We start from the raw sequence: 25,538 nt of genomic DNA on the forward strand, positions 1-25,538 counted from the left end.
GCGATAAATTTCCTATCTATGAACTCTTTTTTTGTTTCTTGGAGAATAGCCAAATCTGGTTTCTCCTTCCTTAATAATTCTCGAATGAAACCTCGTCTCGTTGCCGACCCACCACCTCTTATATTCCAAGACACAATTTTCATTTGAAAAATTTTCCTCCCACTGCACAACATCCTTCCTTTGTCAAATCTACCCCAATCTCCGTCTTTTTGATTCCCATTAATTCCAAACAATCTGTCACTCCAACAGTTTCGGGCACTACCATCCCTACACTTCCCCTATCAACCTCGTGGATTTTTATGTCTGACATACCCGACTTGTCACCAACAACTAAACCTCTCTCGGCCTCTAATACACTCCCCACCCCAGAATTATTAAGAAAAACCGAATTAGGAATTGAATTTTCGGAAGATTGAGATTGAGAAGAATTGATTTTGTTGTGAGCCTTAGCCGCAGGTGATGCAAAGAGATCGCCTATGTCCTCCAGCCCCACTCCGGTGTGTGTGGATGAGTCAGAACTTATTGACATGTGAGAGCCCATATCGTTTGAATCGCTATCATCCTCAGAGCCACTGCTATGGTTCATTTGAAAATCCCTGACCTCCAAAGTATCATCTTGATCGTCCCTGAAAGGATCTTGATGTACTGCCGTTTGAATGTTTCTCTTTGATTTTCTTCTAGTGTAGACAACCTCTGGTTTGTTTGCCCGGCATGTATGCACATTTTCTTTATCTTTCATTGACTGTATTTGTTCTTTGTTGAAAGCATCCAAATCTTTCGGAGTTAGCCTTTTGAGTATCTTGATTTGTTTGCTTCCTCGCACTGGTGCTGATCCCAATCCTCTATTTCCCTTTTGATCTTCTAAATTTGCTTTTTTGTAACATTGATAGTCTTTACCCAAAAACACTTCCATCCCTTGAATAATCTTTGTGTTGCTATAATTGCAATTTCGGTGGTTGAAAGCTTCCTCTCCTACCGCAGACACCTGACTTACGTTGCTAATTTGCTTTCCTTTTTCCCTATGGACTGCAGTATTTTCATTTTCGGTTTTGGTCATCGTATTTGTTCCTTCATCTGTTTGGATTCCGGGACTATGTTCTTCCCCAGTAGGCCTTTTGACTCTGCTCCACCCAGCTATTCCCCGAGCACCTTCCCTGAGTACCTGTGCATAGGATCTTTTCTCGTAAACCTTATAAGCCTGGATGTTGATTGAGTCTACGTAAATGCGCAAATTCAAAGGACCCCTCGGCGATTGAGATATCAACGAACTTTTAATGAATCCCCCTTCTAATCCCACCACTTTGATTTTAGCAGCTGCCAAATCCCTTAGGAACATAGTATCTTGGCTAATATCCACCAATCCCCCACACATATCCCCCACGATTTGTAGCATTTCCGTCGTCCACATATCCCATGGTAACCCCACAATCCTGATCCAGCTGTTACAACATTCGTAGACTTCCTCTATGGTGTTGGTATCAGTCCTTCCCTGTTGAAAGGAAATGGAAATACCCTTATCCAGGAAACACTTTCCAATTTTCAAATAAAACTCAAAATCTTCTCTCCTAGTTGGCCACCACAATGCTTGATTTGCCTTGAACGGGAAAATCTCAATCTTCATATCTACCGCCTTACCAAGTGCTGATTTTACCATTTCCCAGGATTTATTAACGCAGTCTTTCGTGACAATCAGTGCCTTGTTCCAATCTTTAGTCAAACACTTTCCGAGTTCTTTAGGTGCATCGATCTTCTCTTATCCATTAGGCCTTGGATTTGTTTTATCACTGAACAGAGGTTGACGATATTTTTGATTGCCATTCATATACTTTACTCCTTCCCCTAAGCCGTTATTCAGGATTTTCCCGATAAAGAAGACCAGTGATTTCCAGCCTTTCTCATGTAGTCCACTTGGAATTATGATTCTCTGCTTCTTACCGGACCGCTCAGATTTGGAAACTTGAAGATAACTTCCTCGTGAGTTGACAAACTTTTGCACTAATATAACCACTTCCCCCTTTCTGAGTCTGTGGAACGTCATCTGCGATTTGGGGTTGGTAATATGTTCGCCCATAATTTTCCTCAACCAGTGGGCACTTTCCCGGCCAATTTCCAGCGTGTAACTCGCTTGTCGAGTTCTTTCCGTGAAGAAAATTGAATCTCCCCTGTTACCCAGTGCGATTTGAAATAATTTTTGTTCTATTCGGACCTCTAAAGCCATAGCCCTACGGTAATGTTCTCTCATAATCATTTCGAAGGAATGTACTCAACCGAGAGGCTTAACGGAACCGACTACAATGAAAAGATGCGGGTAAAAGTCGCCGTCGGCCACCGGCCGGCGCCGGTGAGTGGGAACAATTTAAACGACCAAGCTCAATAGTTGAAGGTGCTGGTTGGGAGAAGGGAGAAGCCGGTTGACTGGACGTTAGGTAGGAGAGGGAGCATTTTCAAATTTTTCTCTCTCTAGGATTCACTCATCTTTTGTTTCTTAGATGCAAAAACTACGAACAAGTAAACAATATAGGTAATGGGAAAGTCCTAGCAATGCTATGATGGACAACATGGAGGCTTTTTTGGAAATTTATTTGTTACTTATAATATTGTAGTTCCCTGAATTGTGTGATGTCTCATGGATCGCTCATCCACTATCTTGTAATCTTCTCTATTATTATAATAATAACATAGTTTTAGATATAAAAAAAAAGAACTTCTAAACCGCGTAACAACCCAAACACTATATTTCCATAGCTTATTACTCCCAACAACCCCCTCCCATAATTGCACCACCTTGCAATTCAATACTCATAGAAATCAAACACGTGATTCGGACTTCGAGACCAAATGTATGATCTAGCTATCAATTGTTTTACCAAAAAGTATCATTTGTAGTAACAAAACAACTCAAATCCTCTTAACTTATATAACAACCCAACGCCATATTTCGATCGTTTTCCAAATACGACAATTATTATCCCCAATAGAAGTTAGACAGAAAAAAGCATTTTCACCCATACAACATAATAAAAAATAAGCAGTATCTTAGCATAAACTTTTCACTTACTTGCTTTAAGACCGCAATTTTCACCTAACTCTTTGTAACTGGGGGGCATAAAGTATAAATTGTTTTTCCATATGTTGTGTTACCATGACAATTCAAATATATATGAATTATCTTTCATCTTCTAAAACCAACAAACGTGTATGAAAGCTAGACTCCAAAGAGCACAGTGATGGTTCCTGAAACTTTTACCTCAAAGTACAACTCAGTCATTTCATCAGTAACATGAATTTCATTGTTACGCAGATGATTTAGGGAGTTTGATATTGCCACTAGATAAGCTTCAACATCCATCGACTTCTTATGAGCTCTTCTAGCACTAGGAATATCTGAAACATCAGCCTTTTTTAGACAAGAGAGGTCAAGGGAACCAGTTGTTTGAATTTCAACAACTGTCTTCAAGTAGAGGAAAAGGCTTTCCTGTTGAGAGTGCAGGTCAGACAAAATTTGTTGAGACTTTCCAGAAAGTTGGTCGGTAATCAGGAAATATGCTCCTTCTCTGTAAAACATCAAGGGAAAACAACAATCAGGAAATAGAAAAGGAATATAAATCCTTTGTTTTCATCAGTTAAAAATTAAAATAAGAAAGTAACTTGAAGCTCTGCCCCTAAAATCATTACCTGCTCAGTTTAATAAGAACTGGAATGCTAGAAATAACAGCTGATTCAAAAGTATCATATTCTTCAGTGCAGAGTAGTTGGAGCATATAATGGATAAAGGAGAATGCATGTATAGGTTCATTAGCTATTTTCATATAACTGTGCAAAGCAGCAACGTATTGATGCCTGGTGGAATGGATATAGCCACAAACCTGTGTAGGAAAGTATGGATTTCGTCAAGAGACTAAAATATGCAAAAATAAACTAGTTTACCTGTTATTTACCCCCATGTAAGGCATAAAATTATTTTAGAGAGTTTGGTAAAGGAAAAAGTTAATAAACGAAAAATGAGATTAATTTCCTTACTTGGCCCGTAACATTTTGTGTTAGTTTAAAAATGTCAGGCAGTATTAAGGTCATGAGTTAAAATACCTGATGGAACTGAGCCTTCTCACACAAATGTAACAAACCAGAAGCATCCCAATGAGCCTCTGGCACTACTTCTAGTAATGATAACAGCTGTTTTTCATTTCTTTTCAAGATTTCAGCGGTCTTCCCCAAGGCAGTATAAGAGATATCGACATCTGACGTCAAGTATTCCAAAATTAGACCAAGGATATCTCTTGAGACCTTTGCTCTTGCAGACATCACATGGTAAGCTATATAATCACACATGTGACCTAAATCTTTCTTTGATGGCCAAATTTGCTTTGAGTGCATATCATCGCAGCAGAGAGGACTTCCTCTTTGAGAATTACTAGCATCAAGTATACCTGCAAGAATATCAACAGTTTTCTGAACTAATATTTGACTTTGACCAGGTTCCTTGCACGAATAGGTTGATTCCTGGGAAGAATCGGTTGATAAAGGAAGTTCATCTTCTGTAAATGCATAATTTAAAACATCTAAAGTCGCCTCAGTATCCAATTGTAACAGATGAAGTATGTTGGCATAGACCCCATTTGCCGGTAAGATTGTAACAGCCCATGTATTTGGAACACTGGAAGTCATCAACAGAGACTGCAGAAGCTCTTCTCTAAGGGAGGGCAGACGTTTAAGTGGAAGACTTCCACGTCCTACAAAACAGGGGCAGTCTTAACACTCAACTTTTATTTCTGACTTTATTAATATTTAAATACGCGAGACATGAAAAATCAATAATTTAACCAGTCATCAATTTGAAGAAATGAGAACAGATCAATAGTTTAGATGCACTTAATTGAGTACAAGCATCATAGGACCTTTGTAAAGAAAATATAGAACATAATATGAGAGATAGAGAAAGCTATCTAATTCTCATTTCTCATTCAAAGTATTCAGATTACTGTATACATTTAAATATGCAGAAGATATAGACTTAAATCATAACAAATCTGGAATTTTATCCTATCATAATCTATATCTAAACAAATTTATTCAAAATAAAGATAAGCTATCGACACTCCCCCTCAACTTGGTGTAAAGATATCTATCATTCCCAACTTGCTAACTTGATCATCAAATTGTAGTCTTGGAAGCCCCTTGGTTAGGATATCCGCAACCGGCAACTTAGCTTGAACAAAATAGGGTACAAATGACTCCTACCTCAAGTTTCTCCTTTATGAATGAAGTGCTTGTCAACTTCAATGTGCTTGGTTCTATCATGCAGAATTGGGTTATGCACAATGCTAATGGCAGTTTTATTATCACAATATAGCTTCAATGGGTACTTCCAATGTTCTAAAATGCGGCCTAGGCGGAGGCCAGCCGCACCGATAAGGTGCTAGGCGACCAGCAGAGGCGCTAGGAGGTCTTGGGCGAGCCTAGGCAGACCTGGGGGAAGTTTAAAGGGGAAAGAGGTCTCAGACAAGGAGACCATTTATCTCCTTTTCTGTTTAATCTGGTTATTGATGGTTTGGGGCGATTAGTCAACAAGGCCAAGGTTGAAAATGTTGTAAGAGGACTTGTGGTTGGGAGGGATAAAATCGAAATTTCACACATCCAGTTTGCAGATGACACGCTCTTTCTTGTACAATCCGAAAGCCATTTGATGGAAGTGATGGGCTTATTGAAATTGTTTTGCATGAAATCTGGACTCAAAATCAACTTCGAAAAAACCTCAGTTTTAGGTTTGAATTACTCGGATGACGATGTTGACAAAGTGGCAAGAAGTCTTGGGTGCAAGAAAGAGCAATGGCCGATCAAGTATCTTGGGCACCTTTGGGAGGTAATCCAAGGAAAATGGAATTCTGGGAACCCGTGATTACAAAAATGTCTAAAAAATTAGCGAGTTGGAAAAAGTCATTCCTATCAAGAGGAGGCCGGTTGACTTTGATTAGATCGGTCCTAAGTGCCATGCCAACTTACTTTATGTCCCTCTTCAAGGTACCTACTCGAGTGGCACAGCTTATGGAAAAATTGATGAGGGACTTTTTGTGGGATGGACCCGACGGGGAGACGCACTCCCATGTTGTAAGTTGGGAACAAGTGTGCAAGCCGAAAGAGAGAGGAGGTCTTGGTTTGGGGAACATTCGGATGAGAAATTTGGCGCTTTTAAGTAAATGGTGGTGGAGATGCGCGGTGGAACAGGAACCATTGTGGAAAAAAGTTTTGTCAAGCATCTACGGGACTCAAGATAATGGAAGCGACGTAAAGTTGGTGAATAACTCGACTTTCAGAAGCCCATGGAAGTTTATTTCTCGTTCTTACTCGACTTGTCACCAGTTGATTGGCACGGTGCTTACGGGGGGGAATTTCCTACGTTTTTGGGAGGATAGGTGGGTGGGTGTGGTGTCCTTTAGAGAGTTGTTTCCTAATCTCTTCCGTCTTTCACTGTCGACTAACAAGCCAATCAACCACTTCTATTCTATTTTCGATTCTCAGAGAGTATCTAACTTTCAGTGGGATGTGAGGTTCAGAAGAGAGTTAAACAACATAGAGTTGGGAGAGTTCAGTGACCTTTTAGGTGTCTTAGACTCCGTTAGGTTGTGCATGGGGTTAGGGGACGTTCGGGTTTGGTTAGGTGCACAGTTGTCAATAGCGCTTGTAGCGCTCGCAAGAAGAATTGAGAAAAAAAGATATTGGATGGAACTATGGGAGGATGGTTAATCCGGACAAGATTTCTGATGGAATATTATGCAACTTTTGTCAGAAAGTTACAAAATGTGGGATAACAAGGCTCAAACAACATCTTGCTGGAGGATTTAAAAATACAAAACTTTGTCCAAAAGCCCCAGCATGTGTCAAGCAAGAAATGAAAGATCATTTTGAAGAAAAGTTAGCCCAAAAAACTGTCATGGATTTCATGCCTCACTTTGATGATGTTTTTGATATAGAAGAGCAAGGAGATGATATTGATACACACGGGGATCCATCCTCTCGTGGAAAGCGGTCGGCATCTATTTCTTCCTCGGGCAACTCGTCAATGTTAATGCCCAAAAAACCACGGTCCTTGGGTCCTATAAATGCTTTCTTTAAGGTGGACGCAAAGAATCAAGGTGGTAAAGCACCCCAATTTAATGAAGTTCGGAAAAAGTTGAGGTCTGATGCAGTTCAAAAATTTGCAAGGTGGATGTATGATGCAGGGATCGCATTCAATGCGGTCAAATATGACAGCTTGAAGCCAATGATCGAAGCAATTGGACAATATGGTCCTGGGATGAAACCATCTAGTTACCATGAGGTGAGAGAACCACTTTTAAAGGAGGAGATCAACCACAAAGCTGATTTTGAAACAAAATGAAGAGGAGATGGCGAAGAATGGTTGTACTTTGATGGCTGATGGGTGGAGAGATAGAAAGGGGAGATCACTTGTCAATTTCTTGGTGAATACCCCAAAAGGCAGCATCTTTATTGAACCAGTTGATGCATCTAGCTACTCTCACACGGGTGAGAAGATGTTTGAGTTGCTTGACAAGTTTGTGCAAAAAGTTGGGGTGAATAATATTGTTCAAGTGGTCACTGACAGTGCATCAAATAATGTTTATGCGGGTAAGAAAATCTAATATACTAAGTTATAACGTCTTTTAACTTTCGTTGATTAGTTTCATTTTCATTACCTATCATTTTATTATCTTGTTCTTTACAGGAAAGAAGTTGATGGATAAATATCCAAACTTGTATTGGGCCCCGTGTGCAGCACATTGTTTGGATTTGATTTTTGAGGACATATTCAAAATGCCAGATTTGAAGAGGGCACTTGAGCGGGCAATTAATGTTAACGGATATATTTACAACCGAACTATGTTGTTGAACATGATGAGAGAGTTCACCGGCCAAAGAGACCTTATCAGGCCAGCTAAAACTCGTTTTGCCACCGCTTTCTTGACTATGAGAAGCTTTCAGCAGCATAAGCAACATTTGAGAAAGATGTTTACTTCAGAAAATTGGAGTAAAAGCAAATTTGCGAAGGAACAGACGGGTAAGCAAGCACAGAAAATTATTTTGATGCCTTCATTTTGGAATTCTATCATTTATGCTCTGAAAGTTGGTGGCCCATTATTGGAGGTACTTCGGTTGGTGATGGGGAGAAGAAGCCTGCCATGGGTTATACATACGAGTCAATGGATAGGGCTAAGGAGAAAATAGCAAAAGCCTTTGGTAATAACGAAGATAGGTACAAGGAGGTTTTTGAGATAATCGACAATAGGTGGCAGTTGCAACTCCATCAAGATTTGCATGCAGCAGGTTATTTCTTGAACCCTCAGTTCTTTTACTCAAACTCTGAGATAGAACAAGATGAGGAAGTAGTTACGGGGTTGTACAATGCAATCAGTAGGTTGATTTTTGATGCTGAGACGGAGACAAAAATACATACAGAGTTGTTAAAATACAAACAAGTCGAAGGTCTTTTTGGGAAAGAAGTTGCAATCAAAATGAGAAATGTTGTATCACCGGGTATGAAATCAAGTTTTTCCTTATTTTTTTGAAATAAATTCAATGAGAAATATTAATATAACTAATGTTATTAACTAGCTGCATGGTGGAACTCATATGGAGCTTCGACGCCAAAGTTGCAAAAACTTGCCCAAAAGATACTCAGTCTCACTTGTAGCTCCTCTCGTTGCAAGCGCAATTGGAGTGTGTTAGAACATGCAAGTTTTTATAATATTACAATTTTTATTTTCTATTACTGTGAAGTTTTAAAAATTTGTTCTCGTGCCACGTGCCTTATAAACATATATAAATAAATGCAGCTTCATTCCAAGAAAAGGAATAGATTGGAGCAAAAAACGACTGAATGATTTGGTGTTCATCAAATACAACAGAGCTCTGAGGCGTAGATACGATAGTCGTGATACCATCGATCCTATCATATTGACTGAAGTGGATGATGCCAATGAATGGCTGCTAGGGAGACTGGAGGATGAAGAGCCTGACTTTGTTCATGATGGTGATGATTTAACTTGGCAAGATATTGCAGATGCTGTTGGAGTAGATGAATCTCCTTATACATTGAGGAAATCCAAAGGGGCCTCGAAGGCGACCCCTACATCTACAGGAAGCTCAAAGGCGGCCACATCTAAGTCTGAGGGAAAAGGCCAATAGAAACATCTTCCACACTGAATTTTATAGATGATGATGAATTTGACTTTGATGAAGAAAGTGAAGAAGAGAATGATGCCGAACGTTATGCAATTTCAAATGAAGAAGATGGTTCGATCTTGATGAGGAAAATGAAGATGAATTTTAAATTATGTTTTTCTAGTTTTAGAATTGAGGTTTTATATGCTTTGAACTTATATATTTGCTATTTAAGAATGAAAGATTGAATTGATGTTAGTATATGTTATATATTATATATTTATATGCTTGTGGCGCTACACTTTCAAATAGCCCTCGCTACGCGCTATAGCCACGGGCAACCTCTGCGCTACGGGCCGCTACACGCGATTGACAACTATGGTTAGGTGATCCTTCTGGTGTTTTTTCTGTGTCATCTCTTTATAACTCTTTCTTCTCAGACAATCAATAAATGTTTTCCCATACTATTCTAACATAAATGTTTTCCCATACTATTCTAACATCTGGCAAGTACCTATACCACTAAAGGTAAAGGTGTTTTCTTGGATTGTGGCTTTGGGAAAATTGCAGACTAGTGATGCGGTGCAGAAACGAATGCCTCGCATTATATTATCACCACAGTGGTGTACTCTATGCAAGGAAGCTGACAAAGACCAAGATCATATTTTATTGCATTGTTCATTTGCGACTAGAATCTGGAACAAAGTTATGTGCCACTTGGGATTCGAGTGGATTTCCCCAGGAGAATCGAAAGACTTGTTCATAATGGAGTCGGGCTTCCTAGAGGGGAAGGGACTGCATACATTTTGGTACATAGTCGTACACTGCATCTTTTGGTCTATCTGGTTGGAGCGAAACAGTAGAATCTTCAGGGATAGAGAAGACTCATGGGAAGATTTATGGGAGAAAATCAGATTCAGAGTGACGACATGGACAATCAATGTACCACATTTTCAGCATCTGACGGTCTCGGACCTTGTTAGGGATTGGAGTTTTATCTATTGCTAGCTAACTTTTGATAAAATGCTATAGGGTTACTACTGTAGAAGCATGAATTCAATGTAATGTGGACCGCTCATCCACTAAAGTTGTAACAACTTTTTATAATATATTAAATCATAATTTCTGATCAAAAGAAAACTTGATATGTTTTGAGATTAATTTTGAATTACTCGTTGGAAATGTGATCTAAAACTTTTGGAAAGTTGTATGATTGAGTGGCCGTCCATTTAATTATTTCGGCATGAGCTGTTGGTTTTTCATGTGGCCGTGAATTCAGTCGAAAGTTTTTTTCCCCAGAGTGAGCTGTTGGTTCAATCAGCCTGTGCATTTAATTCTTTCGGCATCTACACCTTCAAATATTGCGATTCTGTGGTCATGTATTGTTAAAATGGTGATTCTTTTTCTTAAAAATCATGTTGTATAGATTCTGTTATTCTGTGGCCGTGCATTGTCAAAACTTTGAGCTTTTTGGTACTATCATTGAGATTTTTGGTATTATCATTTGTTTGTGTGGTGTTATCACATCAAATTTTCAGGTCTATTGCTGAAAGGTTTACTTTAAGTGTTTCGTATTCAACAAGATTTGGAGGGTAACAATGGCAAGGTAATCCATCGTCGACTGCATCCGTCACTCAACCTGAATCTGGGATTCTTAAGAGAAGTCAAATGACATCGATGGGAGTTTGGTATGTTGATTGATCCTAAGAACCTCGACAAAGTTGGATGTAAGTTGTGTGGAAAAATGATGTCTGGTGGAGTGTATAGAATCAAGGAGCACATAGGAAATATACCTGGAAATGTATCTGGTTGTCGAAACGCATCTCAAGAAGATCGTAATAAGTGTAAACAGGCTATTTTAGAAGGGATGGACAAGAAAAACAAAATAGTGGAAGAAAAAAGTTGTAGAGCGGAGGTGAATATTTCTATTGACGAAGAATAATATGCTGATATTGAAGGAATGGATGGAATTAAAAAGCCTCATCTACTTGGCCCCATAGATAGATATACATCGATGATTGCTCCAGAAAATGTAAGTTCAAGTGGGAATAAAGTGATTCGCCAAAAAAATATAAATGAAGCTCTTTTCAAAGAGAGAACTCAACAAGTTCAAAGAAGTTTAAGCATATGCGAATTTCGGACCTAGTTAGGGATTGGAGATTTATTTGCTCATAGAGTTAAAGATGAACTAATCACTCTTTTGTTTTGTGGACCGCTCATCCACTTGTTTTGTAAACTCTAATTCTACTTTAATAAATAAATGTTTCTTATCAAAAAAAAAAACAAGTTCAACAATACGTTGGGAAATGGGCTTATGAAAATGGAATCATTTTCAATGCTCTTGATAATGATAGCTTCAAGCAACTAATGGAGGCAGTGGGTCAATTTGGACCAGGGTTCAAGCCTCCAACTCAATATCAACTTAGAGAGCCACTCTTGAAAGCTGAAGCTGAAAGAACAAAGCAACTGTTGAAGAAACACGAAGAAGAATGGGTGCTCAATTATGACAGATGCATGGACAGATGCATGGAGTGATAGAAAAAGAAGAAGCATGTTAAATATTTGTGTTAATTGCAAGGAGGGTATTGTATTTTTAGAGTCTAAGAGTTTTCATACGAGGCACATACAGCTGGACTTATTTTTGAGTATGTTGACAAGTGTGTTGAACAAGTAGGAGCTCATAATGATGTTCAGATTGTAACAGACAATGCCACCAACAATATGGTTGTGGCTAAATTGATGAAAGAAAAGTGGCCAGGGATATTTTGGAGTTCATGTGTAACTCATACTATTAATCTCATGCTTGAAAGTATTGACAAGCTTCCAAAATTTAAAAAGATTATCGACCAAGCCAAGTCTTTTACAATTTTCATTTATGCTCACCATAAAACTTTGTCATTGATGAGAAATTTTACGAAGAAAAAAGACATAGTCCGGCCAGGAGTTACCAGGTTTGCATCAAACTTCCTCACATTGCAAAGTTTGATTGAGAAAAAATCTAGTTTAAGGGCCATGTTTACAAGTGATATGTGGGAGAACTGTAAATGGTCAAAGACAAACAAAGGGAAATTGGCTTACTCTACTGTGATGAGCATGAGTTTTTGGAATGGTGAGACATTTTGTTTGAAAATATTTGCTCTTTTGGTAAGAGTTCTCCGATTGGTTGATGCAGATAGAAAGCCATCCATGGGGTTTCTATATGGGGAGCTTCTTCGAGCTAAAGAAGATATCAAAATGGCCCTGAACAATGTCGAATCAAATTATTTTTTTTATAAGAAACTAATTTATTGATAATAATAAGTTAAGATTACAGTAGGGAGTGGACAAGCCATCCACGAAAAAAGTACTAGTAAATATAAAAGGACTAGCTTGTGACTAGTTAACAATCAACATGATATGAAACGCCAATCCCTAACTATATCCGATAAAATCAGATGTTTAAATGCCGGTGTCGCCACTGTCCATCTTGCCACTCTGATCTTAATTGATTCCCACAGATTGTCCGAATTCTCTTCTATGTCATTGAATAGTCTGCTGTTGCGTTCCAACCATATCGACCAAAATAAGCAATGAATAATGATTAGCCAGAAATGATTTAGGTCTTTTCCTTTAAGGTAGCTATGTTCCATAAGGTACATATCTCCTGATTTTAGAGGAAAAGTCCATTCGAATCCCAAGTGCTGCATGATCTTTATCCAAATACTTCTTGTGTAGCAACAGTGAACCAAGATGTGATCCTGATTTTCAAGTTCTTTTTTGCACAATACACACCACTGAGGACATAAAGCGAAATTTGGATTCTTTTTTTGCACTCTGTCTGACGTTTGCAATTTTCCCAACGCGACCGTCCACGAGAACACTTTCACCTTGTGTGGGATTGGTACTTTCCAAATTGTAGCGACGAATGGGAAAAAATGATTCGACGTCCTTCTTGAAAAAGATGCTTCAAATGCACAAGGTTGGACTGTGGATGGTAGGGAAGAAAATGAAGTTGAACCAGGTTCGGGGCTTACTTGGCAATTAGTTGATGAAGCAACTGGGGCAGATGAACATCTGCAACCCCGAAGAAGCTCTAGAGTCAGAGAACTTCACGAGGATGATTTTGAATCTGAAAAAGAAGATGATGATCAAAATGATGATATTGATTTTGTGTCTGATGAAGAACAAGTTGTTGAAAATTTCGGGAAAGAAGAAGTGGAATAAATTTGTGATGACACATTACGACCATTTTATTGTGAATTTTGGAAGAAATATGAATTCTTTCTTATTTTATTGAGATGACACATTAGACTATATTGGGAATATTTTGAACGTATTTTAAATTTGATGTTATTGTGTTGAAGTTCTAGTATATGATTTATTATGTTTTGATATCGTAAAATCCGATTAACGGCGCCTAGTCCCTGCCTAGGCGCTGGGCTGGCGCCCGACTAATGCCTAGCGAATTTTATAACCTTGGGTACTTCACGTTTTTTTTTAAATCATCTAACACTTTCTTAAGCCAAAGGGCCTCACATACCCCTTGAGCCAGAGATCTGCAGTGCTTCTATCCACCATGCTTTGTTTTTTACTCCACCAGGTTTACCAAATTACCCCTTAAGAAAGTGCAGTATCCCGAGGTTGACCTTTTGTTTGACATGGAACCTGCCCAATCTGCATCAGTATATACCTCAATTTCTCTTTTTTCACCCTTTTTTAAAGAGCAGACCGTTTCATGGTGTTCACTTCAACTATTTGCGAATCCGATATATGGCTTCTAGGTGTTTTCCACATGGTGAGTTCATAAATTGATTCCTTGCTCACGCTGAAGGCAATGTCTGGTTGTGTGTGAGATAAATAGATCAATCTCCCAACTACTCGTTGACACCTGTTTTTATACTGGAGTACTATCTGTAATTTCTACTTGATTACCATTTGCCTCTATCGGAGTATTAGACGGCTTGCATCCACCCATCCCAGTTTTCTTTAGAAGATTCAGCACATACTTGCATTGACAAACCACAATTCCTTTCTTAGATCTAGCTTTTCCATCCCAAGAAAGTACTTTAGCTGCCCCAAATCTTTGATTTCAAATTTTTTGGCCAAGTTTTTCTTCAATCTTCTCGTTTCCTTGATATCCTCCTCTCATGTTAATATTATATCATCAACGCACACAATTAATACCAAGATGTTATCGTTGGATGATTTCTTTGTGAACAAGGCGTGATCTGTCAGACCCTGACTGTATCCTAGATCTTTAACGAATTTTGTGAATCTTTCGAACCATACAGATATTTTTCAGTCGAAATATCTTTGACCCAACTGATCGGTAAAACAAGAAAGAGGATTCATAAACACTTCTTCTTCCAACTCACCATTTAGGAAGGCATTCTTCACATTGAGTTGATTTAGAGGCCAATCAAGATTCACAGCAATAGAAAATATCACTTGGATAGCATTCAATCTTGCCACTGGAGAGAAAGTCTCAGAATAATCAACTCCGTATGTCTGGGTGAACTCTTTTGGCAACTAAGCGGGCATTAAAACTTTCCAACGAGCCATCAAAATTGTATTTTGTAGTGAAAACCCACTTACACCCCACTGTAGACTTCCTTTTGGCAGTTCAACCTTGTCCCACGTAGAGTTTTTCTCCAGAGCTCTCGTTTCTTCAGAGATTGCTTCCTTCCATTTAGGTATCGCTAGAGCTTCCTGTACATTATTTGGAATCCTAACAGAATTTATTTGAGACATAATACCAAAAAATGTGGGTGATAATTTTCTATAGGTTACAAAATTTGACAAGGGATGAATGGTACACGATCAAACACCTTTCCTTTTAGCAATAGGAAGGAAAATCAATGGTATTTGATGGAGTTAGTTTGGGCATACCTTGACTCGAAACATCAGGATCTGTTGACATAAGATTGTGTGTATCTTGATTTGACCCTAGATCCGATTCATGGCTTTGTGGTGGGATAGTCTCATTTTACTTATGCTTTGCCTTTCCTTGTATAAACAAGACCTTTGAACTGTTTCTTATCCATTCCTGTTGTATCAGACGGTGTAACAGAATTATCAGGAGTTTCAAGGGCTGATTTATTTCGGCACTCATCTTCATTGGACTTAGGCTCTCCCTGAAGATGAGTGTCAAAGTACGACTGTCATTCAAAAAACGTGACATCCATAGAGACAAACATTCGTTGTGACAAAGGATCGAAGCACTTAAACCCCTGTTGATTAGATGGATACCCAACAAAAATGCAACGACGAGACTTGGGATCCAGTTTGGATCGGTTGGGGTCATGTTGGTGCACAAAGACTAGACTACCAAAAATTTTAAGGGGAATTTCTGTGAGAAGTCTAGTATTGGGAAGCATTTTCGAAATATGCTAACATGAGATTGAAATTCAAAATATGTTATGGTAAACGATTTATTAAGTAGCAACAGTAAGAATTGCTTCACCCCAAATATGCTTCGGAACATTAGTTTGAAAACTAATTGCTCGAGCAACTTCCATAAGGTGTTTGGTTTTCCGTTCAGATAATCCGTTTTGTTGTGGAGTATGGGGACAAGAAGCTTGATTTACAATCCCCTTGTCTTCGAAAAAATACCCTAGCAAATGATTAACAAATTCCCCCAATTATCACTTTGAAAAATTTTAATTGCAACTTAAAATTGGTTTTGAACCATGTTGTACAAGTTCTTGAAAACAGGCACAACCTCTGATTTATCTTTTAAAAGAAATGTCCAAGTGATAAAGTATGATCATCAATAAAAGCGATAAACCAACGTTTTCCAGATAAGGTTATCACCCTAGAAGACCAAACATCACTATGAATAGATGTAAATGGAGTAGACTCTTTGTAAGGTTGAGGTGGAAAATGCACAAGATTCACAACGAAACAAAGATAGTCTTTTATTAATAAAAAGTTTTTGGTAAGAGTTTAAAGACGAGCAACAACAATTATTCGTTTTCCATCGATAAGAGCAAATGTACCACGGGCAATTTTAACCTTTTTGTTTCTAGCACATGGGAAATAAGTGGTGAACAACTGCGATGTTCCAGTCATATGATGTGTATCCCCTGACTCGACAATCCAGGAGGTATTAGAAAACGAGTTTGCTAGATTGGCTGAGGAGGCCCCTGAATGGACAATCCAGGAGGTATTAGAAAACGAATTTGCTAGATTGGCTGAGGAGGAAATTACCAGTTTGGGCTACAGAGCAAGAGGAATTAGAGTTGCCTAGGTGGGATGGAGCATTTTTGAAAGAAGCTCAAGTTGATCCTTAGTGAAAGCAGGTGATTCCCAAGCAGTAGGGGCTGGCTGGAGTCACCACTACCTGATTGAAGAGCATGACCAGTCCGTTTTGGTCCACCAGATTTCTTCTTGAGGTTGGCAGGTTTACCATGGATTTTCCAGCAAGTGTCAATGGTACGCCATGGCTTATTGCACTTCTCACACCAAATCTTGGGTCTGCCATCATCCAGAGTAGAGTTACTGCCTTTGCTCACGAGGGCTGAGCCATCAGAGTCGGTTCTGGTCTCATCCAACTTCACCATCATAACCAGGCGACGGGCCTCTTCACGCCTAACCTCTGAAAAAACTTCTTGAATGATGGGCAGTGGGTTTCGTCCAAGAACACGACCTCTAACTTCATCAAGATCTCGTCAACCCCATGAGAAAGATAAAGACTCGACTTCGTTCCACATTTTTCTTAAATCGAGTGCAATCCGCTCTGCTTTCCCATTCTTCAACCTCAAGGAGATCGAGTTCTTGCCAGATAGACAACAACTCAGTATAGCAAGAGGTGACATCCCCATGGCCCTCTTGTACCCGCCACATACGGGTATTCAATTCATACAATTGTGCGTGGTTTTCCATGTCTGAATATGTCTCTCTAACAGCCTCCCAGACATCGTGGACTGTAGGAAGAAACATAAATGGTTTATCAATGACAGGCTCTATCGAGTTAACAAGCCAGACAGTGACTAGGGAATTTTTGGACTTCTAGTGCTTGTATTTTGAATATTTGGAGGCGAACGCCTTGACCTCACCATTTAGATAGCCCAATTTGCCCTTCCCATCAATGACAAGGCGGACCGATTGAGCCCACTCTAGGTAATTCCTGCCATTGAGTTTATGGATTGTAAGTTGAAGGGAATTATCAGACAAAGCCATGCTTGAGGATGAAAATGAGTTGCCGGGGGAAACTGTAGAAGAACTGCCACCACTGCCGCTGGTGGTGGATCTAGTGTTGCGATCCACTTCCAACCATCGCAACCTTAAAATTCATGATCAACCTTCACTGATACCATATAGAAAATATAGAACATAGTATGAGAGATAGAGAAAGCTATGTAATTCTCGTTTCACTTTCAAAGTATTGAGATTACTATATACATTTAAATAGACAGAAAAGATAGACTTAAATTGTAACGAATCTAGAATCTTATCCTATCATAATCTATATCTAAAAAAAGATTTATTCAAAATAAAGATAAGCTTATCAGTACTTTATTTTCATTGACGGCTTTTCCTTTGTCATTTTATTTCCATTTTTCAATAAAAGGTTTATCATTTTATATCCACATAAATCGTCTTTGATCCCCAGCTAAAATTCTATATTACGAACTCAATCAGCTGAAAAATTCTTCCCACCAAGGTTCAAATGAATAAAGGCCACAAAGCATAAGTTTGAAACCAAACCTGGAGGAAAAGCAAGACCCTGAAAGCAATATTTTAGGTAAACAAGCATCCTGTACCTGCTTTCACGGGATACACGTGAATGTCTAGACAAAGTATAACAACAAAGGAAGATATGCAGAAAGTAGTTTTCACTGAAGAGTCTTAGATTTTTGAATGACAAAATTTTCTTCAAAACGATACATAAACAATGGGTGCAATACAGTTACAAATTGAATCAAATTACCCGAGTGAAGCAGCATCTTCTAATCTGCTATTTTGTAAAACAATCAGGAACTCCTCAAGAGGGGTCCTAAAATCATCTAAACCTTTGTTAAACAAATATATCAATGCATGATGCAATCGATGTTCCCTGCATAGGCGGACAACCTACAGTAGAATGATAAGATAACCAGCTGAGGAAAAGGACAAAATCTATTAAAATATTCAAGCCAAATGAAATATTAGAACAGAAATTGGTACCATGATTTCCTACTAGAAGATGTTGAGATACATTTGTCACTTTGTAAAACAAACAAGCAACAGCATATGTGAAATAACTACATAATATTACCTGATTAAAATCCAAAGACAACATGTCCATGTGGAGTACACACTGTTCAATCCTCTGCAACCAACCTCTCTCGCAATAATGCTCCACCAAAGCTTGCATGATCTTAAAAGCATTCCAATTATCAAATGTACAAAAATATTAGCTGATTAGTGAGTATATAAAAGACTACGAAGGTAACTGATATACTCAGAAATAAAGATACCGCAGGTGGAAGAGATCCCAGCATATCTTTCAAAATATAAGGTTCCAAAAGCTCCAGAAAAATCTCTAAAGGAACAAACAACAGTATTAAACAATGAAATTCAAACACCAACACTCAGTTGAAATTTACTAAGATGCAGTCCATAAAAACAAGTTAACCCGTAGTGGCAACGTCATTGTAACTACTTAAGAACCCATAGTTCATGTTACCTAATTAAATAGTTGAGATAAAATAAAAGAAAAATGATTAGGAACCTTTAGCATTCGCCTCTTCAAATTTTGAAAGAATATCATCAAAGAGGATGTCTGTTCTCCTAATATGGACACAAAATTCAACTGCAACACCACCAACACGTGTGTACTGCTCCTTTATCTCATCTGGATCCATAAGTACATCTTGGTTGCCACATATTACCAATAAATAAGAAAATACTCCGTTAACATATGACTGAATTAACTCCACCAAGAAGGGCATGATACAGATTTGTATGTCATTCAAATTTTTAGGAAGGTCTATGGCACCATGCGTTTGACCATCATAAAATGTCATGGCCATGTTTAAGGCACCCATCCAGTCACCCGATTTTTGCAGAACTTCAATTCGTTCCTTCCAGGAAAGAAGGCGGGAAACAACAAGATGCTCTGGTCCAAGAATGTATAAAGTAGCTCCCCTTATGGCAACACTGTTGTGATAAGCCTTCTCAGGGTTCCCAAAAGCATTTGTAAAATATATATGATATGATATCAAATCATCCCACTGAAACCCATCAACATAAAAGCTTGTACGGTGAATCTCATTTCCATCACTTGCAAACAAATAGAGTTGAGCTGCCAAAGTGAGAACGACCAACATCTGAACAAATGCAAAACACACTTATATTATCACCCACAGGACATCACGCAATTAGGCTTCACATTTGAAATGAGAAAGAGAAAAAACGCCAGAGAACTAGGATCATTGTTGAAGTACTAGCATCTCAAGTAAATAGAGCATGGGTAGGAGAAAGTTCTGAAAGGGAGAGCATGAAAAATGAAATTCAAAGTGTGAGAAACATGTACAATTGTAAAGAAAATCATTAACAACTACTCAATTTAGCCCAACATTTCGAATACTGTTTTTTAGCTAAATCATGTGGGTTTTACTACAGTCTCTGTCGGTCATCTTTTTAGTTGAATGACAGGTCAAAATCCGCGGAAATTTGAAGAAACTTACATTGAGAGGATAGAGAACAATAGTACTTAACAGGCATCTAGTATGATGAAAGATTAAAAATGTCATAAAACACAAACCTGATCATCCAACCATGCCAGACCTATTGCTGGACTTTCAAGGTCCCACTTCTTGACTGTCTTTAACTCGGACTTCACCAGCTTAGCGACTTGAATTTTGTGGTCCCAAGCAATTGCAAGTAGTAAAGCTTTATCTAATGCTTCCACATGGGTATTTTCTGAGAAGAAAGATTGAAACAAACAAATATTCCGGCTGAAAGTTCTGCAACAAGAAAAGCTGAAAAATATGAACACTTTATCCATGCATACCGGATGAAGAACCAGGAGACTGTGACATACATTTCAGTGCGGCATATGGCATGGCACCCTCCTTGACACCATCAGGTTTAGGAATTTGAGCATAGACTTTCACATTGGGACTGACTTTAGCCTGTCAAGATATGATATCACAAGATACAATAAGTTTAAACCGGCCTAAATTCACAACAACATTAGGTACAGTGATTATTGCAGTCCTCCAAAAGAATCCCGTACCACCAGAGCAGATTGATGCGTGACGAACATGACAACACCTTCATCGTCTATGCCTCCAGCGGTGCTGCCACCACTATTAGTAGAAGCAGAACTGCTACCCTGAGACAAGGCCATTGCACCTCCATGGCCTTCACCATATAGCAATGGAGAAGCACACAGTACTTTGCTAGTTGTTTCATCAAACAGTTTCTGTGTCAAACAATAAGTTAATAAGTTAGCGGAAGTGGACATAACCTACCACAAAGTTCCTAATAATGTATAGATCTCTACCACTGATTTGGTGTATGATATCACATTAACCCATGGAACCACTGAAAACCGAATCAACTTGACCACACCCTTGCTGTCACCACTAACTACATGAAATTGTCGTGTAACTTGAGAATCCGGCCCCAGATATAACAAGTGTACTACTGGCGCTCTATGTTCCATTACGACTTTGAGTGCAGAGGCCTTTTGCACATCCCAAATAGTGTAATGGCCATCGCCATATCCTGCAAAGAGCAAGTCTCCGTTCTGATTAAAGCACATTGCAGTCACAGAGACAAGAGATCTATCATCTTGTAACCCAAGCAATGTCATCTGAAATCATACATACTTTCACCATTCAGTAGGACATATAAGTCAATAATACGCGAACCCAATTTATTAGACAGCTGTGTTTATGTGCAAGTTCAATAAATATAACCATATGTTGTGTGCTAAACTAAATAATGAATCAACTCCTTTTTCTAGTAAACTAGGTGTTAAGGCTCAAACCAGTGATGAAAACAAGCAGCCAAATCAGGAGTACTCTGGACCTTTTCATTCATGTTGTCAACGTGATGGGCATTATATTTGCTGGGCACGACAAAAATCGTTCCTTTTGACATTCCTACTGCAATATAGTTGACATGTACTGCCACAACTTGAGGTGATCCATGATCACGCCGGAAATATGGAGATGATATCATCCGGCTAATGACATTGTCAGCATTAACATCAAAATAGCCCAATACAACAGAGCCTTTTGTAACACCCTCAAGTCTCATTGGTTGCGCAGCTGCACCTTCTTCATAGTGCAAACCTGTATACGCTTGCTTCTTCTCAAATTCTTCGGCCAAATCAAGCGGCTTTATGGAAGAATGAGAGTTCTTCAGTAACTCTCCACCATTCCTCTCAATGTCCGGTGGAGACAATAAATCCGAAACATCACTTGGTGAACTAGCATAATCTCGGTCCCCATGTTCAGAAACTACTTCGCTGAAATCACTTGATTTTTCTCCTCTAGTCTTATATTCATCACCGTATGGCATATTTAAATCCACAAAAATGGACAGGTGTTGGGCTGTCACGTCATCTTCACCAGTTATATCAGAAGGAAAGACTTCAGCAGTTACCTCACATTCTTCATCCAAAACTGATTCATTTTCATTTTCCACAGGGGGAGCATTCAGGGTTTCAAACTTCAGAGTGGCACATTCTTCCTCCTCATTTGCAATCCGATGTACTTCATTCATATCACCCACCTCCGTTAAAGTTTTCAGGTTGGTTAAAACCTCAGCCTCATTGACACCCTGTCCAGAAGAATGTCCTCCACCAGCATCAGCTTTTTCCGATATTGAATCAAGTTCGGAAGATCGAAGTTCCTCCAATCCAACGTCTTCTGCTTCCTGCGACTCGGAAAAGCCTATTCCCTCTAGATAATTCCCAGCGTCAGACCAATTCTGAGTGCCGCCCGAAGCCACAGATGACTGTGATAGTAACAATTCATCACCGACAGCAGCCATTGCGGAAGTATCAGAAACCACGCTCCGCATAGCACCGGTGGTAGCTCTCATCGACTTGATGGCCACCGCGTGGGGCGTGGGAATTGAGCGAGAGGCAGCTGCGGCAGCCTCCAGAGCAGCTCCTGGTTTGGAATTAGATTTTATCAGCCCACCACCAAACAAATGTGGCAAAACCCTCCTACCCATGTACTTGGTTGTATAGGTATCGCCACTAGCACCAGAAGCCGAATAATTAAAAGTAGACACATTTGCATCCCTATGTTGTGACTGTTCCTGCCGGCGGGGAAGGTAATCATCGTTGCGGGGTGAAGCTGGTGGAGACGGAGAGGAGTGATTGAGCAGGATTTCATCGACAGTAACCAAGTAATGATCAGCTTCAGTTGCAGCAGAGTCTTCTTCATCATCATCATCATCATCGTGCGATTGAAGAAGCAAATCTAGATCAGTATCAGATGATTGTTCCATCGGATTTGTCGAAGTTTAAGATCAAAATCCACAGGAAAACAAATTTCCAATTATGTGCGAATTTTGGGATTCAGGCCGGGGTTGGGTTTTGGAGTACGGTGGTCAGACGTAAATGCTACTGCCCGGAGATAATTATAATTAAGTTTAATTGGAGAGAATTATAATTATGTCGGTTTCCTTATAATTCGTATTTTAGATTATTAATTAATTTGAAGTATTTCATTGAAATAGCAAAGTTCTAAAAAGTTTGAAGTTCGAAGAGTAGATGTCGAGCTCCAAGATTTTCAAGTTTAAACGAGATTGTATAGACTTAAGCGTAAAAAACATTTTTTATTTTTATTGTAATTGTAATTATCTCAAACTAATAAATAGATAAAATAAAACATAAATATGATAAATTTAAGTCTGATGCATTAATTCTCATATTTATAAAAGCATAAAAATCTAAAATTGCAATCTTTATTTGTTTTTACAACTAGATCACGTTAAAAATGCTAAATATTTGTCAAAGTTAAAGTTTACCAGAACTTTTCTCTTCAATCAATCATGTCACAAAAATATGTTGAATGAATTTATTATGCTATCAATTGAGGAAAAAATTATTAAACAATTTGATTAGTATTTTTAGCTCTAAAATTTTAAAACATGTTTTTAGTGATTATTTTACACATGTTTGATCTTATTACTCAATTATAATATATATTTTTACTATTGTCCATTGTTTAGTTTTTATATTATCTTTAAGATACTGATTCAATTCAAAAAAGTTTTTACAAGTCTAAAAAGATATGAATACACGTTATGATTAGGGGGTTTCTTTTTAAAGTTAGATTCATACCCAAAAGTTGTTAAGATCAACCTGCATAGAACCATGAAAAGTAATTACGTGTATACTAGACAATGCTCATATGAAAAACATTGTTAAAATAACTTTCTATGAAAAATAACTAAAAATGTAAACATTCCAAGTTAATAGTTACAGACTAGGATCGTGAATATTCTTAATAACAAGATCAAAAATTAAAAAAAAAATGCAATTTGCAAGATTAAAAACGTAATATCTCAGTCTTAATATTTTTATATTTTAAGTGATATTATTTTATAAACATTTAAAAGAATAAATAAAGATAAAAATATATTTTAAGAAGATATGTTAATTATAGATAAATAAAAATTAGTTAAATAGGTTTTCATGAGATTTTTATTAAATAAAATTAATGTTTTTATAATTTAAGAAAACATGTATTTAGGGGTGTTATCGGTCGGTTTACTTTTATTTAGGAAAGCTTCGGTTCTATTTTTTTGTTTTTCGATTTATAAAATATGTAATCCAAAATCCAAACCATTTTAGTTAGGTTAGGTTCGGTTCAGTTTGGTTTTATACTATATTGAACCGATTTATATACGATTTAAAAAAGCATAAATTTCATTAAAAAAAATACCATTTCTGCTACTAAAATACCAAACTAATTAATTTTGCAAAGACTTCAATGTTACAATCCATTATTTGAGATAACTCAATTAATTGAATTTCAATTATATAATGACAGAATTCAAGAAAATAAATGAAAAAAATGATATGTATGTTGAAAAATATATTTAAAATGTGTGTATTGAATATTTAAATGTTGAATATTTGAAAGTTGAAAATAAGAGTTGTAAATATTAAAAATTAGTGTGTGATGATGTAGGTAGTAATGAAATTTTTTTTGGATTGTTTTCCAAAGAAATCCTATAAATAGGTCTCCATTTGTAAAGATTTGATACAATTGAGTAGAGAGAAAAATATTATAAAGTGTGTAGTTTGGTAAATTTTGAGAGTTTGAGATTTTTACTTTTTCACAACACGCTATCAGCACGAAACTCTAAAAGTCCTCCATACTTTTCCAAGCTCCAAACAGAAGAAAAAGACAACAAAAGTAATAATATTTATTTTATTGTTATTTATTTATTGTGTATATATTTAATATATAATATAATGTTATTATTAGAAATAATACAAATAAATTTTTCAAAAACTTGTTATAAATCCTGGGAGGATGTTAAGACGACATCCCACACTCCTGGTAAGAGATACGACAAGTATAAAAGCCTACAAGGTTTTTAAACAAAATAATTTATGACACATCATTATAATAATATGATATGATATACATAATTATTTAAACATGTCTAATATTATATACATCATATTATTACCATAAAATTATACAAATACATACCTTTATTTTTTTGTACACCAACGGTCATAAACGGTAAAAAACGGCTAGTTTTTGTCTTATAAATATGATTTCACAAACACATTCAATCACTTCAACTTTCTCTTCTTCTCTAAAAATTATTCTTCACTAAAATTTTCGAAGAAAAAAGAAGATGGCTTTCTCAAGGTTATTTTTAATTATTTTGGTTATCATACTCACGAGTCTTTTATTTATCAGAGAATATCCTACTCGTGTGTTTTCTTTATTTTTAAAAATTCTTGTACTTGTTGTTTATCCATTACTTTGTATTGCAATATTCATTAACTAATAAAATGCATCGTAATTTTTTTTAGTACCATCATGTCAAATTTGACAAAGCTCGAATTTGTTGCGCTCGACTTCACGGGAAAAAATTATATGCCATGGACTCTCGATGTAGAAATGCATCTTGAGTCATTGGGTCTAAGTGAGACCATAAAAGAAAATGGCATATCGACATCACAAGAAAAGGCAATAGCCATTATATTTTTGCGTCGACATCTCGACGAGGGATTGAAATGTGAATATTTAATTGAAAAAGATCTCATGGCTTTGTGGAAAGGTTTGAAAGAAAGATTTGAACATATAAGGGAAGTTATACTTCCGACTGCCCCTGAATGGAATATGTTAAGATTCCAAGATTTTAAGAAAGTCGGTGATTACAATTCAGCGATGTATCGAATAATCTCGCAGCTAAAATTTTGT

General features: G+C 37.5%; 2 protein-coding genes across 2 annotated transcripts in view; one reads left to right on the forward strand and one right to left on the reverse strand.

Moving 5' to 3' along the window:
• LOC140807434 (uncharacterized) overlaps nt 1-22,721 on the reverse strand; it is a 33,084-nt gene extending 10,363 nt beyond the window's left edge. Inside the window, exons 1-13 of the mRNA XM_073164269.1 lie at nt 21,160-22,721; nt 20,630-20,941; nt 20,360-20,548; nt 20,135-20,255; nt 19,886-20,043; nt 18,851-19,448; nt 18,597-18,661; nt 18,395-18,496; nt 18,068-18,210; nt 17,845-17,900; nt 4,087-4,730; nt 3,676-3,866; nt 3,248-3,554 (exon numbers count right to left, since the gene is read on the reverse strand). Coding sequence (XP_073020370.1) covers nt 3,248-3,554; nt 3,676-3,866; nt 4,087-4,730; nt 17,845-17,900; nt 18,068-18,210; nt 18,395-18,496; nt 18,597-18,661; nt 18,851-19,448; nt 19,886-20,043; nt 20,135-20,255; nt 20,360-20,548; nt 20,630-20,941; nt 21,160-22,593 — 4,320 coding nt within the window. The 5' untranslated portion in view covers nt 22,594-22,721. The remainder of the gene's footprint in view (nt 1-3,247; nt 3,555-3,675; nt 3,867-4,086; nt 4,731-17,844; nt 17,901-18,067; nt 18,211-18,394; nt 18,497-18,596; nt 18,662-18,850; nt 19,449-19,885; nt 20,044-20,134; nt 20,256-20,359; nt 20,549-20,629; nt 20,942-21,159) is intronic.
• Nucleotides 6,697-8,438, forward strand: LOC140807662 (uncharacterized). The gene is made up of 2 exons (XM_073164612.1): nt 6,697-7,623; nt 7,721-8,438. Exons 1-2 carry the CDS (start codon nt 7,383-7,385, stop codon nt 8,218-8,220), a joined length of 741 nt encoding a protein of 246 aa, XP_073020713.1. The 5' UTR covers nt 6,697-7,382; the 3' UTR covers nt 8,221-8,438.
• Nucleotides 22,722-25,538: the final 2,817 nt, after the last annotated feature.

The sequence above is a fragment of the Primulina eburnea genome, chromosome 12 (genome assembly GCF_022965805.1).
Source record: "Primulina eburnea isolate SZY01 chromosome 12, ASM2296580v1, whole genome shotgun sequence".
NCBI classification, from domain to species: Eukaryota; Viridiplantae; Streptophyta; class Magnoliopsida; order Lamiales; family Gesneriaceae; genus Primulina; species Primulina eburnea.

What these genes read in the sequence shown, in the direction of transcription:
- LOC140807662 (XM_073164612.1), top strand. Translation starts at nt 7,383, where the DNA reads ATGGCGAAGAATGGTTGTACTTTGATGGCTGATGGGTGGAGAGATAGA. An exon ending in ATCAAATAATGTTTATGCGG is followed by an intron (nt 7,624 to 7,720) that starts GTAAGAAAATCT and finishes TGTTCTTTACAG; the next exon opens with GAAAGAAGTTGATGGATAAA.